The 20,328-nt window shown below is 43.9% G+C and overlaps 1 protein-coding gene across 2 annotated transcripts; it reads left to right on the top strand.

Moving 5' to 3' along the window:
- Nucleotides 1-6,625: 6,625 nt before the first annotated feature.
- On the top strand, nt 6,626-19,040 carry LOC140409191 (UPF0729 protein C18orf32 homolog). 2 transcript variants are annotated; one of them, XM_072497432.1, is made up of 3 exons: nt 6,626-6,801; nt 14,838-15,013; nt 16,230-16,382. In XM_072497432.1, exons 2-3 carry the CDS (start codon nt 14,840-14,842, stop codon nt 16,302-16,304), a joined length of 249 nt encoding a protein of 82 aa, XP_072353533.1. In that variant the 5' UTR covers nt 6,626-6,801; nt 14,838-14,839; the 3' UTR covers nt 16,305-16,382. The 2 variants fall into 2 exon arrangements, with proteins under 2 accessions (XP_072353533.1, XP_072353532.1); XM_072497431.1 differs by lacking the exon at nt 16,230-16,382 and adding an exon at nt 18,120-19,040 and having other exon boundaries at nt 6,627-6,801.
- The last annotated feature ends 1,288 nt before the right edge of the window (nt 19,041-20,328 follow it).

Below are 20,328 nucleotides of genomic sequence, written 5' to 3' on the forward strand. Positions count from 1 at the left end.
GGGGATAAAGTTTTAGTGTTGTTACCAGTGGTAGATGAGCCTTTAAAAGCTAGGTTTTGTGGACCGTGTCAGATTGAAAGGAAATTAAGTGAGGTGAATTATGTGGTAAAAATACCAGATGGAAGGAAGACTCACCGAGTGTGTCATGTGCATATGTTTAAAAGGTATATTGAAAGGGAAGGAGAGAAAAAGGAGGTTTTAATGATTCTAACTCAAAGTGACGAACTAAATCCAGATGACTGTGAATTTGACATACCTCAAATTAAATTGGAAAATGAGGATGTTCTTAAAAATTGGGATGAATTGTTAAGTTACCTTCCAGAGGAAAAACAAACTGACCTGAAAGAGTTATTAATATCACATGGGCAAGTTTGTAGAGATAAATTGGGAAGTATTAAAATAGCTATACATGATGTAGATGTGGGAAATGCTGTTCCGATCAAACAACATCCATATAGACTTAACCCTTTAAAATTGGCACAGGTTAACAGGGAGATTGAGAGCATGCTGAAGAATGGCATAATTGAAGTGGGTTGCAGCCAATGGAGCTCACCCATAGTGATGGTACCTAAACCAGACGGTACCCAACGGTTGTGTGTGGACTTTCGAAAGGTGAATTCAGTTACAAGAACGGACTCTTATCCTATCCCACATTTGGAGGATTGCATTGAGAAAGTGGGACAATCCGCTTTTATTTCCAAATTGGATTTACTGAAAGGTTACTGGCAAGTACCTTTATCTGAAAGGGCGAAGGAGATTTCAGCTTTTGTGACTCCAGATGGTATATACCAGTTCAAAGTGATGCCATTTGGCATAAAAAACGCCCAAGCAACATTTCAACGGTTAACTAACAAATTCATTTCAGGATTACCCAATTGTGCGGTATACATCGACGATCTGGTAGTTTTCAGCCAGACATGGAAAGAACATTTAAAACATCTGATGGAGTTATTCGATCGACTTCAGGAGGCGGGTTTGGTGATAAACCTAGCCAAAAGTGAATTTGGAAAAGCCCAAGTCACTTTCCTTGTCCATACAATCGGACAGGGTCGACTGGTCCCACGGGATGTGAAAACGAAAGTTATTGGGGAGTTTCCGATACCCTCGACACGATGGGAAATAATGCGATTTCTTGGTCTGAGTGGATTTTACCGGAAATTTGTACCAAATTTTAGCAGTGTGGTCGCTCCACTGACAGACTTGCTCAAGAAGCGTAACAAATTCCAGTGGACAGCGGAGTGTCAACAGGCATTTGACGGCCTGAAGGCTGTGTTAACCACTGCTCCTGTGTTAGTCATCCCAAACCCTTCAAAGTGGCTGTTGATGTGGGCGTAGGTGCAGTGATTCTACAAGACGACGACGAAGGGCTAGAGCAGCCGGTTGGTTATTTTTCAAAGAAATTGAATTCTCACCAGAAAAAGTATTTGACGATTGAGCAGGAGACTTTGAGTTTGGTGCTGGCTTTGCAACATTTTCATATTTATGTGACCAGCAATCCATCTATCTGACACCATTATATATACTGATCATAATCCGTGGACGTTTTTGGAGCGATTCCGGAATAACAATGCAAGGCTGTTTCGCTAGAGTTTATTGTTACAGCCATTTAATTTAAAATTAGTACATGTGTCAGGACGGGAAAATGTGATAGCCGATGCTTTGTCACGAATGTGATCAATTGAGAAGGTTTTCGGTTGGAGGAATAAGAACAAAGAAAAATGGACTATATTATTATACCTGTTTGCGTGTGGTTTTCTTTAAACAAAAAGGTATATTTACTGTGTGCACTTCTTAATGGATGGTGCAAAAGTGAAAAATGAAACCATTTTGAAGTTGATGGTTTTCTTTTTTTTTCTTGGGGGGGGGGGGAATGTGTCATGTGTGAGTACCTTTAAGAAATGGATGTTTAAGCCATGTACCTTTAAGAAAATAGTGATGTCAGAGAGTGGGTGGAGCTGAGCTCAGTTCAGCCATTTTGTAGTTTCAGTTTTGAGGAAAAGAGCTTGGGGAGTGTCTGTTTTGCAGTGAGCTGGATCTGCTGTGATCTCTGCCATTAAAGACTATCTCTGGATCATTTGGGTGATTTAAACTCGTAATAGTAAAGCCTTTAACTTGATGTGTTTCTGTTTAAAGGTGTTAAATCTTGGATGTTGAAAGGAATAGCTGAAGGATTATTTAGTATTGTAATATTGTTGGGGTTATCTTCGAAGTAAGGGGTGTTAAGAGATCCAATGTTTATTTAAGAGGTTAAGTTGAATTCATGGAATAAACATTGTGTTGTGTTTAAAAACCCACGTGTCCATAATTGTAATATCACAGGGAAGGGGGATAGACGAGCTACCGCTGAAGAGGGCGGAAAGGAGCTTTCGGTACCTAGGGATCCAAGTAGCTAGAAGTTGGGGGGGCCTGCACAAGCTCAATTTGACGTGGTTGGTGGAGCAGATGGAGGAGGATTTTAAAAGATAGGATATGCTACCACTCTCACTAGCGGGTAGTGTGCAGTCGGTCAAAATGACGGTCCTCCCGAGGTTTCTCTTTGTGTTCCAGTGCCTTCCCATTATGATCCCCAAGGCCTTTTTCAAATGGGTAAGTAGGAGCATCATGGGTTTTGTGTGGGCGAATAATACCCCGAGGGTGAAGAGTGTGTTTCTGGAGCATAGCAGGGACGGGGGGGCTGGCGCTGCCGAATTTGTGCGGCTATTATTGGGCAGCCAATGTGGCGATGATCCGTAAGTGGGTAATGGAGGGGGCGGTGTGGAAGAGGTTAGAGATGGCGTCCTGTGTGGGCACGAGCCTGAGGGCGCTGGCGACGGCACCGCTGCCTCTCTCGCCGACAAGGTACACCACGTGTCCGGTGGTGGCGGCGACGTTGAAGATCTGGGGGCAGTGGAGGCGACACAGGGGCGAGGTGGGAGCCTCGGTTTGGTCCCCGATTCGGGAGAATCATCGGTTCGTCCCGGGAAGGATGGATGGGGGGTTTCGGAGCTGGCATCGGGCAGGGATTAGAAGAATGGGGGACCTGTTCATCGATGGGACGTTTGCGAGCCTAGGGGCGCTGGAGGAGAAGTTTGGGTTACCCCCGGGAAACGCTTTCAGGTAAATGCAAGTGAGGGCGTTTGTGAGGCGGCAGGTAAGGGAATTCCCGCTGCTCCCGGCACAGGGGATTCCGGACAGGGTGATTTCGGGTGTATGGGTTGGAGAAGGCAAAGTTTCGGCGATTTACCAGGAGCTGAAGGAAGAGGAGGAGGCCTCGGTGGAGGAGTTAAAGGGCAAGTGGGAGGAGGAGCTTGGGGAGGAGATAGATGAGGGTCTGTGGGCTGATGCCCTGAGTCGGGTTAATTCTTCCGTCTCTTGCGCCATGCTCAGCCTAATACAGTTCAAAGTTACTCACAGAGCGCATATGACAGGGGTGAGGTTGAGTAGGTTCTGTGGGATGGAGGACAGATGTGGGAGGTGCTCGGGAAGCCCGGCAAATCACGTCCATATGTTCTAGTTGTGCCCGGCACTGGATGGGTTTGGAGGTGTTTTGCGAGGACTATGTCCAAGGTGGTGAAAGCCCAGGTCAACCCGAGCTGTGATTGGCATTATTTGGGGTAACGGACGAGCCGGGAGTGCAGGAGGTCTGGCCCTCGCGTCCCTGGTAGCCCGACGGAGGATTTTGCTATTATGGAAAGATGCGAAGCCCCCTAGTGTGGAAGCTTGGATCAATGACATGGCAAGGTTCATCAAGCTGGAGAGGATAAAGTTTGCCTTGCGAGGGTCTGTGCAGGAGTTCCTCAGGCGGTGGCAACCGTTCCTAGACTATCTCACGGAGCGTTAGGAGGTCAGCAGCAGCAGCCCAGGGGCGGAGGGGGGGGGGTTCTTTTGGGGGGGCGTTTGGGTGGGTGGGTGCGGGGGGCTTCCCTATTGGTGCTTTTAAATGTCATATGGGGGGTTATTGTATATGGGGGAAAACCAATGTATAATTTTTGAGTGTTGTGTTTTTGTTTCTTTCTTTTTGTTGGGGGGGGGAGGGGGTTTGTTGAAAAATTTGAATAAATATATGTATATTTTTTAAAATTGTAATATCACACCTGGAGAACAAGCCGTGTGCTGGGATAAGTAACAATAGCATTAAAGGGGGAGGTTGGTTGAACTCCATGATACATTTTGGGGTTCTGAAAACACCTCTCCCATAACAGTACCTACATAACTGACGTCCCTCAACCCTGGAATAATTCTCAAATCTTTGCTGCAGCCTCTCAAAACCTTTATATTCTTCCTCTTTTATAAAGGTTCATTTCCTTCCCTTTGTATTTTGCTTCGGTTTACAAAATCCAGGGTCTTGTGTTCCTTTTTAACCAATTTCTCAACCTGTCCTGCCACCTTCAATGATTTGCGCGCCCCCACCAGAATATCTGTGTCTACAGCTCTTTCAAACTGTATGCCTTTCAGCATTGCCTGACACTCCTTTTTTTATTTTAGAGTACACAATTTTTTTTCCAATTAAGGGGCAATTTAGTGTGGCCAATTGACCTACCCTGCACATCTTTGGGTTGTAGGGGTGATACCCACGCAGACATGGGGAGAATGTGAAAGCTGCACATGGACAGTGATCCAGGGCCGGGATCGCACCCGGGTTCTCGGCGCCATGAGGCAGCAGTGCTAACCACTGTTCCATCCCCTGGCGCTTTCTACCAAAATGTATTACCTCACAATTTTTTGTCTTAAGTTTCATCTGTCCACTTCACTGCCCTCTCTTGGTCCTCTTTAAGGTTATCACAATTCTCACAGTTTCAATTTGTGTCATATTCAAATTTTAAAATGGTGTCCTGTACACAAGTCGGTAGCATCCCTGCCTCTGGGCCAGAAGCTCTAGGTTCAAGTTCCATCCCAGCACTTGAAGGCCATGGAAGGTGCATTCATGACACAGCTGAACAGGTTAACTATCAACTTGCAAAATCCTTCCAACATAGACCTACCAAGTGGTAAGAGTGAGAGATTCCTGGTCAGTCATGTGATGGAAAGAACATTGGAGCTTCTGTTATAATCATTCATATATCCAGATTAAAATGCATGCTTAAAAAGTACATGATGCCACAGAAAGTCGGCGTGGAGAAAACGTAACACAAACCAAGAAAAACAGTGGTTCTGGTATTGTCACCTGGAGAATCCCACTTTATACCTTTTCCCGGTGTCTGAAAAACAACCATTCACCACTTCTGACACTCAACCAACTTTGTGTCTATGCTGCCATTGTTCACTTTATTCCACAGGTTTCAACTTTTCTGTAAAGCATATTGTCACTTTCTCAAATATCTTTTGGAAGAACACCATATTACCCCCTCAAAGAGTTCAGCTGGCTCATGATGCAGGGCAAGGCCAACAGTGTGGTTACAATTTTTGTACCAGCTGAGGTTATTCATGAAAGCCCCGCCTTCTCAACCTTGCCTCTCACCTGAGGTGTGGTGATCCTTAGGTTAAATCACTACCAATCAGCTCTCCTCAAAGTGGAAAGCAGCGTAAGGTCATCTGGGGCAATGACAACTTTACTTTATTACCAACTCTGTTGCCTCATCAAACAACCCAATCAAGTTATGTTACACATTATGCCTTTAATAACTTCATGCTGGAAAGGGATGTGTGGGGCGTATGTCAGAGATGGTCCCTTTTTCCGGAGTCAGTCATATTCTATATAACTATTGATGACTGTACCTAACCCTTGATACCCAGCTCTCACCAGTGGCTTCATGGAGCTACTTGAGCACAACAGGGGGTAACTTAATTGTCAGTTGGCAGGCCAAACCGTGTGAAGCTAACATGTGGGCTGCTGTCCACATGAGGGCTGCTGTCCACATGAGGGCTGCTGTCCACATGAGGGAGGATCCCCCTTTTCAAGTACACACAAAAAAAGCTGCCCTAACAAATGAAGCAGATGAAATGATACTCTCATTCTGGTATTGAAAGCATCGCAGCACAGCCCTGTGGATAGCTGTTAACTTCATGATGCTGGTGCTGGTCATCCACTGCAGTTGACCACATCTCAGTCGTCTTGATGTGCAAACAGATGGGCAAAACCGAGGGGGTGGGGCTGGCCAATCCATCACCACTGTAAATCAACTCGTGCGCAGGTGTTTCTTTTGTGTACATGATATCAACTCCTTCACACACACCCAAATACGCTCCTTTAATCCTCACCCCTCTCCCCTCAATTCATTTACTCCCCCCTTCCCTCCTCCTCCTCTCTCACTCCCCCCTCAATTCTCTCCCCACTCCTTCAATTCATTCTGCACTCAACTTACCCCTTCAACCCACTCACATCCCCTTCAACTCACTCCCCATCTCACCCCCTCCACTCACTTCCCACTCCTTCTCTCACCCTTTCAACTCACCCCCACCCACTTCTTCATCTCACCCCTCCAACTTACTCCCCCTTAAACTCACTCACATCCCCTCCACTCATTCCCCACTCCCTCATCTCACCCTTTCAACTCACTCACTTCCCCCTCAACTTCCTTTACTTCCTGATTGGGCATTTAGTGATGCCACCTCTGTGACGTCGCAGACTTGTGACGTCACTGGACGACAGCTAGCCAATGGGGCCAACCCACTCTCCAATATCACCCAACCAGCGCAGCGCCAGAAGCTGAGACTGATGGGGAACCAATGAGCCAGAGCTACGAAGCCGATTGGGTCACAAGCAGCCAGTCAGGGAGGAGAAGCGGCCCTCGTGACCCCAGTGCTGGTCGTTGGGTGGGGAGAAAGGAAGCTCGCTGCTTTGGGGAAGCTTGTTGTCAGACTGGGGCCTTTCAGCTGTTGTCGGTGAGTGAGTGTTCCCGGGGATGGGGACGGGTGCTGCCTGTAAGTTAGTCCGTGGCTTTGACCCTCCCAAGAAATGTCAACCGAGCAGTAGGAGCTCCGGCGCACAGCGGGGAGTCTTGCTGGGGCCTTGAGGGCAACATTCGCTGGACTGGACGGACCGCGGAGACTCGGCACCAAGAATTTGCGTTATCATAGCGCGTTCGAGGCGATAAAACGCGCTAGCCGTGTCGCTATCCGACAAAATCTGACACCGGGCCACACCAGATAGCTAAAAAGGGGGACATGTTTTAGACTGTCACTTAAGAACAAAAACAGACCGACAAGGCAGCGAGGGGGTTTAGGGAGGGATTCCTTGGTGCCAAGGAAGATTAAAAATACAGACAGCAATGGTGGAACGATTAAAATGGGAGGGGGATGGTTACTGAAGAGGTCAGGTGAGTGCAGCAGCTATCTGGGAGAATTGTCTTACAACACCAGGTTAAAGTCCAACAGGTTTCTTTGGAATCACTAGCTTTTGGAGTGTAGCTCCTTCATCAGGTGAGAATTGTGAGTTGCAGAAGATTGTGGAGGTAGGGTGTGATGGGATTTGAAGACCAGGATGAGTCTTTGCAAATCAAATTCAAGAATGCAACCTAAGATGCTAAATCATTATAAAGTTTGCAGAATTGTGGCAAATGGATACCATGATGTGGAGATGCTGGCGCTGGACTGGGGTGGGCACAGTAAAAAGTCTCCCAACACCAGGTTAAAGTCCAACAGACTTATTTGAAATCACAAACTTTCGGACTGCTGTTTCTTCGTCAGGTGAAGTGGAGGCAGGTTCAGAAACAAAGCATAATTATATATATTTTTTTCTTATAAATTTAGAGTACCCAATTCATTTTTTCCAATTAAGGGGCAATTCAGCATGGCCAATCCACCTACCCTGCACATCTTTGGGTTGTGGGGGGGGCGAAACCCACGCAAACACAGGGAGAAAGTGCAAACTCCACACGGACAGTGACCCAGAGCCGGGGTCGAACCTGGGACCTCGGAGACGTGAGGTAGCAGTGCTAACCACTGCTCCACTGTGCTGCACTGACACACCATATATAGGCAGAGTGACAATTGCAAGATAATTACAGATTGGAATGTGAGAAATGGTGGGAATGTGAGTCTTTACAGGTACAAACAGTGTGAGTGGAGTGAATGATAAAAGGTAATCAAGGTGTGAATGGCTCAAGCCAGGACAGTTAGGATTCTGAAAACCCAGACTGGATGGTGGGGGTTACATGTAGTGTGACATGAACCCAAGATCCAGGTTGAGGCCATCCTCATGCATGCAGAACTTGACTACCAGTTCCTGCTTGCTGATTCTGCATTGTCGTGTGCCTTTCCTACAGCGTATGAGTTCGATAACGTTGGCTGACTCATACAAGTATGTACTGTGTATCTGATGGGTGGAGTTCTCACGTGTGTAGCATCCATGTCAATGATCCGGCATGTCTTGCAGAGGTTGCCTTGGCAGTATTGTGTGGTGTCGTGGTCGCTATTCTGAAGGCTAGGTAGTTTGCTGCGCACAATGGTCTGTTGAGATTAGGCATTTGTTTGAAGGCAAGAAGTAGTAGTGTGGGGATAGCCTTGGCGAGATGTTCATCATCATTGCTGACATGTTTAAGGCTCCAAGGAAGATGTAGTTTCTCCGCTCTGGGGAAGTACTGAATGACGAAGGGTACTTTGTTGGTTGTGCCCTGTGTTTGTCTTTTGAGGAGGTCGGTGTGGTTTTCCACTGGCACGTCGGATGAGTCGAACACCATATCCCATTCTTATGAGGACGTCTTTCAGCGTCTGTAGGTGTTTGTCGAGTTCCTCCTCGTCCGAGCAGATCCTGTGTATATGGAGGGCTTGTCTGTAGGGGGTGGCTTCTTTAATGTGTTTAGGGTAGAAGCTGGAGAAGTGGAGCATTGTGGGGTTATCCGTGTTTAGGGTAGAAGCTGGAGAAGTGGAGCATCGTGGGGTTATCCATGGACTTCGGTAGAGTGAGGTGCTATGATGTCCGTCCTTGATGGAAATGCATGTGTCCAAGAATGCAATCGATTCTGGAGAGTAGTCCATGATAAGTCTGATGGTGGGATAGAACTTGTTGATGTCATCGTGTAGTTATTTCAGTGTTTCTTCGCCATGAGTTCGAAGGAAGAAAATTCTGTCAATGTGTCTAGTCTATAGCGTCGGTTGACAGTTCCGTGCGCGAAAAGGTCTTGCTCAAACTTGTGCATCAAGGTGTTGACGTATTGAGGTGCGAACATGGTCCCCATGGCTGTTGTGTGTCTGAATGAAGAATTGTTGTTGAGGGTGAAGACGTTGTAGTCCAGGATGAAGCGGATAAGTTGTAGGATTGCATCGGAGATTGGCAGTTGTCGGTGTTGAATACTGAGGCTGTTTGGCAATTGTCTCTGCTTATATATGCTGTGATTGTGAACCTGCCTCCACTTCACCTGATGAAGGAGCAGCACTCTGAAAGCTTGTGATTTCAAATAAACCTTTAATGGATACATTTGAGATACAGTAAATAAAATCATCACCTCTGCTCAAGATATTGAATGGAGTAGAACAAATAGGTCCAAGATGCAGGTGAGCAAATCACTAATTTTGAGTTCGCAAAGCAACAAGAAATGTTATCAAAGCCCTGAATGTTTTCATAAAAATATAAAATGTCAAAGTTAGGACACCGGTCAGCCTGCACTTTGTACTGTGAGCAGTTCTGGTCTCCATACTATGAAAAGAACAAAGAAACACCAGACTGCAAAATGTTAACTAGGTTGGTACGGGAACTGAAATTACAGCTGTTGGGAATGATTGAACAGGTTGGGGTTTTTCTTTTAGAAGAGGGAAGACTTGGAGGAGAGCTGACAGATGTCTTAATGAGTGGATGTGGTGCGTTAAATGTGGAGAGAATGTTTGCATTTGTGGAAACTAGGGGAAGATAAATAATAGTTAATAAATCCATTAGGGAAGTAAGGAGAAGTGTCCTGAAACTTGATGTTACAGGCTCAGGTTGAATCAACAGCTTGGCTACTTTCAGACAGAAACTGGATGCATATGTGTGAGAATAGAAAGATTGCTAGACTGTTGAAAAGTTGAGATGACGTTGTTGAAATGGGAGAAAGTTCATGGAGTTAAGGCCAGTACAGGCTATTTGGGCCAAGTGGCCCAACTCTAATAATTTGTATTTTTGATATCCTTTGATCTATCAGTGCATGCAGGAAGGCAAGCGCACACACGTGTACATTGCAGAAAATGGTATAACCTTTGGCTGCTCTTACCAATGTATGTAGGGCAGTACATATATCAGGGGTTTTCAACTTGGTTCTGCTCTCAAGATTATATATCGGTGGGCGGCACAGTGGTTAGCACTGCTACATCACTGAGCCGAGGATCCGGGTTTGATCCCGGGTCACTGTCCGTGTGGAGTTTGCACATTCTCCTCCTGTCTGCGTGGGTCTCACCCCCACAACCCAAAGATGTGCAGGGTAGGTGAATTGGTCACGTTAAAGTGCCCCTTAGTTCGGGGGGAAAAAAGTTTTAGAAAAGATTTTGTATAGGTTAATTTTGTTGCTGCAGATTTTTTTTAAATGCTTACTGTAACCATTACTGTTTCCTTTATTTTTGGAAATTAGAACGTGTTACTGAGAACGTATCAATAAATGCAGAGGTTTCCCCATACGGAAGTTAGAAGATCATTGTTAATTTTGGAGTCCCTAGAAGCCATTTGGCCCATCAAGACTGCACCAACCCTCTAAAAGAGCACTCTACCTAGATCCACTCCGCAGCCACTCCACTCCCTATAACCATGGGACAATCCACCTTGCCTGCACATCTTTGGACTATGTAGTGGTGTATATTATAAAGGGAGAGTTAGCAATTAGTTAGTTGATGTATGCAGACTGTTCACTATCGAACAATTCCCTATACCTATTGGAAAGAGAGGTAGGTATGTCGACAGTTCTTCCACGTATCCCTAAAGCCGATGTTTCTTGGATTATGGCTGGTGGGTGATGGATCCTGGGTTTCATTCAGTTTAAATTACAGCTTTGGGGCTTGAGGCCTGTTAAATCAGCTGAATGTATTCCTGAAAAATGTACACCATTTCAGAACCTTGATGTTGGAAATTACCTGTGGTGATCATGAATTAAAATGGGAATAGTAAAAAGGTAAATGTTGCTACAGTCTGAAGACCATAGGTTGCTCTCCCCTTTTAGAGAAGATAGGGCCTGAATAACCTCATTCGGCATGGGAATTGAATCTGTGCTATTTGGCGTTGCTCCACGTCACAAAACAGCTGTCCAGCCAACTGAGCTAACGGACCCCCAGGTAGGTATAAACATGTCCCCAAATGTCTTGTATATTTGGACATAATGTAAGCAGCCTGGTATATCTACAATCACACAGTACGTTATAGACTGAGGTAGTGCTATAATGAGTCATTATCTTCACAGTTGTAATGTATTATCCTATATTTATTATTTATGTAACATAATACTTAGATGTTATAGAAGTCTATGTCTGATGAAGTTTTAATTTAAAAATTCTTTTAAAATCTGTATATTTATATAATGTCTGAATTCCAAAACTTTTATCTTGGGTATATCAATTCATTCAACAGTGGTTTCATGCACAAGCGGGCACATTTTTAACTTTAAAATATAATTCAAATTAAATTTAGTGTAACAATGAATTTCCGTTTTGGCTGATATTTATGTACCCACTGCATAGTTGAAAGATTTCTAGTATTCTACTACGCCAAGTTGAAGGATTCCTACTATTCGGTTACCAGCAGCACTTTGCGATTACTGGAACTCTGGAAATTTAAGTTAAAACTTCTCAGGTGCCAATAAGAATTGTTTTATTAGTCTTCTATTGATTACAATTTGAAAGTAATTTAAAAAGGCAATTCGTAGACAATTTGAAGCTTTCAGAGAATCACAGACATTATCTTCTTGCTTAGGCAAACAGCTCAACAATAACTTTTAAAAGTCAAAGTCTGAAAATGAAACATGAAAAAGAGAGAGAGCTAATCTAAAACTACACTCCAACATTACAAAAACACCAAAAACACACAAAAATGGTGGGCGAAATTTCTTCAGTTATACCCTTTCATATCTGTCTTAACTCATTTATTTAATCACACCCCAATATAATCCTAATTGGTTTGGGTTAGACTCAAACACATTTAATTTGACGGCAAGCCGTCCATCTTCAATGTGCAACATTAGTTTTAATTGTTTCATGTCTGAATACTTGTGTATGTTATGGAATGCGATATTCTGCTTAATCTTTACCAGCAAAAACTGGTCTTCTGCTGACTTAGCTGTTATCTGCATTGTGAGCAATGGTGCCTTTATGTTGCTATGGTGCCTGCTTCGTCCTTGATCTGATTACTGGTACAGCTCATTTCTTAATGTATTAGAACAATAGCTTTTTCATTTTGCTTAGTGAAAATGTTGTTTTCATCTCCAATTAGTTTATGCATGTGTCAGGCTAAACCTGTTTTGTCATGACCTGAGGTTATGGGTGCTGAAATCCTCATTTTAAATGGGTATTTAAAACTGGGGCTTAATATTTATGCTTAAGCAGCTATCTTTTACCTCTACTAGTTGTATCAGAAATACCTGGCTTCTACAATAATCATAAAATTGTTCACGGTGGCGCAGAGGGTTCGCCCTGCAGCCTCACGGCGCCGAGGTCCCAGGTTCGATCCCGACTCTGGGTCACTGTCCGTGTGGAGTTTGCACATTCTCCCCGTGTTTGCGTGGGTTTTGCCCCCACAACCCAAAAATGTGCAGGATAGGTGGATTGGCCACGCTAAATTGCCCCTTAATTGTGAAAAAATAATTGGGTACTCTAAATTTATTTTTCTGAATTAAAAAAAAAATAAAATAAAATTGTTCACAATACATAGCTTGACCTAATTTTAAAATAAATATTTTTGAGAAGTGGAAATTACTGGCTATATACGTGGTTTGGGGCTGCCTTCTTGAACTGCTGTAATCTTTGTTGTAATTTTATAATTTTGTGTGTATGACAAAATAGGATTTTGATCTGTATAAGTCCATTGCAACCATGCACTGCCCCAAAGAGAATAAAAAATAGGAACAGGAGAAGGCCGTTCGGCCCCTCGAGCGTGCTCCACCATTCAATAGGATCATGGCTGATACAACATTCCTCACGTCCATTTTCCTGCCCTTTTCTCGTGACCCTTGCCTTGCTGATCAAGAATCAGTCTATCTCCACCTTAAATATACACAAGGACTCTGCCCCCACAGCTCTCTGTGGCAAGGCATTCCAAAGACTCCCAACCCTCCCGAGAGAAGAAATTGCGCCTCATCTCAGTCTCAAGTTGGCACGGCTTTATTCTGAGACTATGCCCTCTGGCCCTAGACTCTCCCATGACTGAGCCCCTGTAAAATGTCACTTTCAAATCTGAATTTCAGTTTAAAGCATGTGATTCACTTCTTCTCTAGGTCTGTCACTAGCAGAGATATTTGGATGGTTAGGGTGATGTTGAGCTAAACAGACCAGAAATGTAGTTTGAAAATATAATTTTGACAATTTTTAAAAATTCTATGAAAAATACAGTGCCCTCTTGAACTTGCGAACACTGTATGCAATTATTATTTTTTTTAATTTAGCGTACCCAATTCATTTTTTCCAATTAAGGGGCAATTTAGTGTGGCCAATCCACCTAGCCTGCACATCTTTGGGTTGTGGGGGTGAAACCCACGCAACAAAGAACAAAGAAAAGTACAGCACAGGAACAGGCCCTTCGGCCGTCCAAGCCCGTGCCGACCATGCTGCCCGTCTAAGCTAAAATCGTCTACACTTCCTGGGTCCATATCCCTCTATTCCCATCCTTTTCATGTATTTGTCAAGATGCCCCTTAAACGTCACTGTCGTCCCTGCTTCCACCACCACCTCTGGCAGCGAGTTTCAGGCACCCACTACCCTCTGTGTAAAAAGAAGTTGCCTTGTACACCTCCTCTAAACCTTGCCCCTTGCACCTTAAACCTATGCCCCCTAGTAATTGACCCCTCTACCCTGGGGAAAAGCCTCTGACTATCCACTCTGTCTATGCCCCCCATAATTTTGCAAACATGGGGAGAATGTGCAAACTCCACACAGACAGTGACCCAGAGCCGGGATCGAACCTGGGACCTCGGCACCGTGAGGCAGCAGGGCTAACTACTGCGCCACCGTGCTGCCTTCACTGTATGCAATTATATACCAAAGATAATGGGCTGGATTCTCTGTCCTGCTGCACCGGTTTTCTGGTACGACGTGCCCCCGCCGGCAGCGGGATTCTCCATTTGTGGGCAGCCCCACGCTGTCGGGAAATCCCAGGGCGTGGGTGCGCTGCAGGTGCAAAAATCCCACCAGCAGAGAATCCAGCCCAAAAAGTATAATTCCCAGATTTTTAAAACAAAATTGTATTAGATAGAATTAGACTTGTACACCCCTTCTGTAGCGCTAAAACCACAAGTATTAGTCTTGCTGGCCTGCTTTCAGCTGCTTCAAGGCAGTTATTATTGTTCCCTAAACTACGATTGCCACATCTGATTTTTTAAATCTTAATGAACGAATGGTACAAGTGAAAACTAGATTGATTTCAACCATGATGCCTCACTTACTCAAATAGCCTGCTGTGATTCTTGTTTAGAATAATATGAAAATATATATAGCATGCGCAAAAGCACGAGAGGCTTTACAATGCCTATTGACTTGTAATCCAGTGAATATTATTAATGAAAAAGGACGACGGGTGGGTTGGGGGGGGTGGGGGGGGTAAAAGCAGTTCAATAGCAAACAGTTGGATTGTTGAGTGGAGCAACTCTTCCAAATGTATGATGAGCGTGGACAAGCTGCATAATTGGTTTCCTATTTTGCTGTTACGGGAATGATTGAGTATGTTGAGAAAATTACAATTTGAGCTGCAGGGCATGCTGTTCCATTTGGAATATCATGGAATTGATTATTGTTTTCCTCCCTGTTCTGATCCACAGCAATGGTCTGCATTCCTTGCATAGTCATTCCAGTTCTGTTGTGGGTTTACAAGAAGTTCTTGGAGCCTATCTTGTACCCTTTCATCTCTCCCTTTATTTCCCGCCTCTGGCCTAAGCGAGCGATGAAAGAGGAAATCGCTACACCGAAAGCCGGAGCATGTAATGGAACAATGAAGGTAATACAACTGCACTTCTTATTGCAGAGACTTAGATTTTGTTTGCATTCTGGAACTTGGCATGGTTTGATTTAAATATGGAGAATTTAATTGGACTGATGCTGAGGGTGATTCACCCAATGGCACTCCAGTTTGTTTCCATGAGAAATGCATTTGCAGCCATGATTCCACACATGTTTCAATTGTGTCACCAAACAATAGTTTGAAGCCAGATTTTTCTGAGGGAAAATCAGAGTACTGTACTTTATTTTTCCAAATCTTTTGGGGACATATTCCGGGAAGTGTCAAAGGCTTGGGAGGAACCAATTCTCGGCTGATCAATTTAGTAGAAAATAGAGGAGGGGGGGGGAAATGACAACTAACTGGGGTCTAGAACCAGGGAGACAGTCTCAATAAGAGGTAGGTAGGTCATTTAGGACCAACCGAGATAAGGAAAAATGTCTTCAGAGTGTGATGAATCATTGAAATTCTCTACCCCAGAGGGTTGTGGTGGCTCGGTCATTGAATATGATTTGGATAGAGGTCACTGTCCGTGTGGAGTTTGCACATTCTCCCTGTGTTTGTGTGGGTTTCACCCCCACAACCCAAAGATGTGCTGGTTAGGTGGATTGGCCACACTAAATTGCCCCTTAATTGGAAAAAAACTAACTGGGTACTCTAAATTTTTTTAAAAAAAGACAGATGGATAGATTTCTAATTTTAATAAAGAAATGGAAGGGCGGTGCAGTGGTTAGCATTGCTGCCTCACAGTGGCGAGGACCTGGGTTCGATTCTGGCCCCGGGTCACTGTCCGTGTGGAGTTTGCACGTCCTCCCAGTGTCTGCATGGGTCTCACCCCCACACCCCAAAAAGATGTGCAAGGTAGTAGGATTGACCATGCTAAATTGCCCCTTAATTGCAACAACCCAAAAAATTGGACGCTCAAAATTTAAAAAAAAAAAAAAAAAAATCAGTTCAGACTGATGCTCCCTGGTCCATTTGGCTCAGCTGATAAGTTGAGAGTTGGGGATACAGATGTATTTTTTTTACAAACTAACCAAGCTGACATACAACAGAAATGTCTGCTCTGGATCAGAATTCAGTGAGAATTGGCCAGATGTTGCATGTCTAAATTCTAGTAATTGTCCACTTCATTGCTGACCTGTCTCATGTCACCACCTGCTAACTCCTTGCATTATTTATTTCAACACTCATTGTTCTGTTATGGTTGTTACAGGGGAGAAAGAACAAACGTAAGAAAGTGAAGGATTGTGAGATCAAAGCTCAGAAACTGCTAACAGTAGAGTTTTAGCACAGATATCTACAGTGCTGCACTGTCCACGGAATGAAATTAACCAGCTGGCACTAATAAAGGAACCAAATACTTCTCTGCTGTAGTGTCCGTAGTGGTTCTTTACAGTCCAGGAGAGGAAGGATGTACAATTCAAACAAAGTTAAACTCCTCTCCTGGATCTGAGCAAAGTGAAATCATTCACCCATCATTCCAACACGGATAGATTTCACCTTACCCTTGAAATTCCACACTAGCCCGCCATGCATTCTGATTTTCCAAATAACATCTGCAACATTGATCTGATATTCTTAAAACCAATACAAAGTCACCCAGTGCTTGACTGAGTATAATGTGGAAAAAATTTAAACTGGGAACAAGATCCGAGGGCAAGCTCTTTCCAACCCTACCTTTTTTGTTTTAAATATTACAGTCGGTGGCTTCCATCTCCTAACCCAAGAAGGCAGACATACCGGCTCTGCCACTCTACCAGGGCCGTTGTAGATCTGTTTCTGAACGTCCGAGCACATGAAGTTGTTAACATGTTTTCTACCTCCTTCTGAGGTACCAGCTTGCTCTCCTGGTATCCTGCCATTTTATTTTCACCAGTTTGCCTGTTTCTTCATACAGTTGGTTAAAATGTTCCAATCGCTTGGTTCGATTTCTCCAATACTAGAGCGGTTCCCTGATCGATGGGCGGTCTTGAGGTGTCCGTTAACCTCTTTTGTGTTGGCCCCTGCTGGCACCGAGGAGTCTGGCTTGCCTTTCTTTATCCCAAATGTTTCGATTGTACCTGGGGATCGCTCATTAGTATGTAGATGGCTGCTACATTATTATGTAGATGGCTGCTTGTATCGATGCTGCCTGGGCTTTTGCAGAGTTTAATACACAGTAACTTGCACCAGCTAGTTTCTGCCTCTGTTGGCTGAATTTCCCTGCAGCCTTTGCTGTTCTCCATTTTACGTCGGGAGTTGGCCTACCCAGGTGGCTACAGTTTGTATTAAAAAAAAAAAAGTGACCCGTGTATATATTTAAGGCGGAGATAGACTGATTCTTGATCAGTAAAGCAAGGGTCACGGGAAAAGGGCAGGAAAATGGACGTGAGGAATGTTACATCAGCCATGATCCTATTGAATGGTGGAGCAGGCTCAAGAGGCCGAACGGCCTTCTTCTGTTCCTATTGTGCTAGTTATGCAGCATAGAGTCTGAGAATACAGCTTGTTAGAAGCTTCAGTCCACAATCCAATGGTGAAGTTCATTGATCAGTGAGTTTCAAACAACATAGCTGGTGCATTGGTGCTGACAATGTGATTACTTTTGGCAATGGTAATTTCAGCCTTGTATTCCCCTGTACATCCTCAATATTGTGGAAAGCTAGGTTGTACTGTTATTTTTGTGTTTTGGCCCTCTAATCATCGCATTTGCCTCTTCAGGTTGCCACATGTAGGGGCATCATTCTTTTGTTTCTACTGTTAAAGCCTCTTGTACAGGGTGTACACCGGGATAATGGCTTCATGGTCATCATAAGACTTTTAATTCCAGAGTTAATTCAATAGAGAAAATGCTATTGCTCAAAACAACAAGGTGAATGGGAATGTAAAAGTTAAGTATAGTATTTGTAACCAGTGCTGTTTTGGTAGTCCGTGATTTCAGGTCATAACTCCGTGCCTGCAGTCATGACCCCTCACAGTGACTGGCAGCCGTTAAGTCAAGTCAGTAGGTGTCTTCTGGAGAGAAAACTGGGAGAAAAAGGAAGAAAATGCAGATGTCTTTATTTTCTTTTTGCTTCCCTGCAAAATCTTGTAACCGTTGTGTATGTGTGTCTTTTCCCTTTAGTCTGAATATACAATGAATGGAGAACTGAATTGCATTGACAAAACTACACACGGCATTACAACAGAAGGACCACAAAATGTTTCAGACAAAAAAACTGATTAAGACCTCCATCAAGAAATGTCCTTGCATAATATGTCTGATAGCAATATTTAAAAATTTCCAATGGCCAATGATGTCTCGTTACTCTGTTGTATTGCACATTACCATGTTGTTTAATTGCTTTCTTTAATGCTGTAATATAGTTCCTGTTTCTGTGATGGATAATTATCTTCTGTGCATTTAATGATCTTTATATTCTTTAGTAGAGGTTCTTTGCTGTGTTGATATGTATACTCCAGAATCTACAATGTTAGTGGTGCATTGTAATTGATCAAAGGAAAATATCCTGATTAAATGAGGAAACAAACACCCTCTTGGTGCCACAGTTGGGTATCATACCAAGACATGTGGACCAGTAAATCTCTGCTTCAATGGCCTGATTTAAGAAAATATAATTGATTTTGGTGTCTCTTGCAATAATATAGCAGCTTTAACATAGAGTGTAATCTGATAAATTGACAGGGGGACCAGAATATTTACCTTCTTATTTTATCCCATTTGTCTGCTATAATTCATTACAAGAACAAGAGTAATGAAACCACCTGCCAGTAAGTGCATAGTGGATAATGCAAAGAGTTTGAGGGTGTAGATTGATGTATTTTATCAATTGCAGAAGTAGATCCATTATGCTTATGCTTCTGAGCGGATGAGTCACCAAAGTTGGGTACTTCCCTACTCAGAGGAAAAAAGCGCAGGCTGATGTTCTTAAGAGCAACATTAGAAAGACCTGTGCCGCACCAGGAGTCTTGAACTATTTTTGCATTTTCTTGTTACTTATAGTAGCACTAAGCTATGTGACCAGTAAACTATATTTAATACCTAGTCTGCACTGTGCTGGTCTTGACTGAAACGGAAATGAAACTGGTACAAATAACCTCAAACTCTTGAGCTGGGTTACTAATGATCAAATATGTTTTAAATTATTGATAGTAATGTCCTTTTGGAGGTAAGACAGTATCTAGACTTGTACATGTAGCATAGTGTGGTAATCAAGGGCTAATGGGTGTGGTGACCCAGATATCAATCAAGAGGCAGTACTTTCAGGAGCAGCAAAACAAAATTTGGGGGTGGGGGGGGGAGAGGAAAGAGAGGAATGATCCGAGGCTGGTACACCCACCAGTCAGAATTTTCGGACTAACGTTCCCTGGAATTGGACTGCTTCTGAGCAGACAGCAAGCGCTCATTCTGAGCTAGAAGCATATTTTTGTTGAAGGGTATACCAATGCCCTTCCTATGCCATCGTTTTCACTGCCAGGGAACCGGGTTCAATTCCAGCCTTGGGTGACTGAAGTTTGCACATGCTCCCCACATCTGCATGGGTTTCCTCCCACATTCCAACGATTTGCCAGTTTTTGCTAAAATTGCCCCCTGGTGTCCAGGGATGTGCAAGGTGTAGTTAGGGAGGGTGCGGTTACTGGAGAGTGTGTCTCGGTAGGTTGCTCTCTGAGGGTCGATGCAGCCCTGATGGGCCAAATGGCAACATCCTGTATTGTAGAGATTTCAATTCTACTAGATCAATTCCAAATTATGTTTGCATAATTAAAAGCTATAAGAACAACCTAAAGTTGTCCCTTTTGCTGAGTAGTGGAGTTGAGCTAATACTTCCCTTTTGAGGCAGATGAGAATGGCTGTCCTTCAGCATATTCCGGGACCATTGTAATACCGCAAGTGTGATTTCACTAGCATGTGCAGATGGGAAACTCCTCTTCTCCCCACCTCCCCCCTCTTTCCCTCCCCCCCCCCCTCTTCCATGTTTTGTCACTGACATTAATAGGGCTAAGAGCAAATTACTACGGATGCTGGAATCTGAAACGAAAGAGAAAATGCTGGAAAATTTCAGCAAGTCTGGCAGCATCTGTCGGGAGAGAAAAGAGCTAATGTTTCGAGTCCAGATGACCCTTTGTCAAAGCTCTGACAAAGAGTCATCGTTATCGAAGTGTTAGCTCTTCTCTCCCTACAGATGCTGCCAGACCTGCTGAGATTTTCCAGCATTTTCTCATTCGTTAATAGGGCTAATGTGGGGTAATGGTTCAAAGGTCAGAACATCTTCCTTGGACCATCCTAGTAAATCACGTTATGGAGCTCAATTGGAAAAATCCTGGAATTAATG

The sequence above is a fragment of the Scyliorhinus torazame genome, chromosome 3 (assembly GCF_047496885.1).
Source record: "Scyliorhinus torazame isolate Kashiwa2021f chromosome 3, sScyTor2.1, whole genome shotgun sequence".
NCBI classification, from domain to species: Eukaryota; Metazoa; Chordata; class Chondrichthyes; order Carcharhiniformes; family Scyliorhinidae; genus Scyliorhinus; species Scyliorhinus torazame.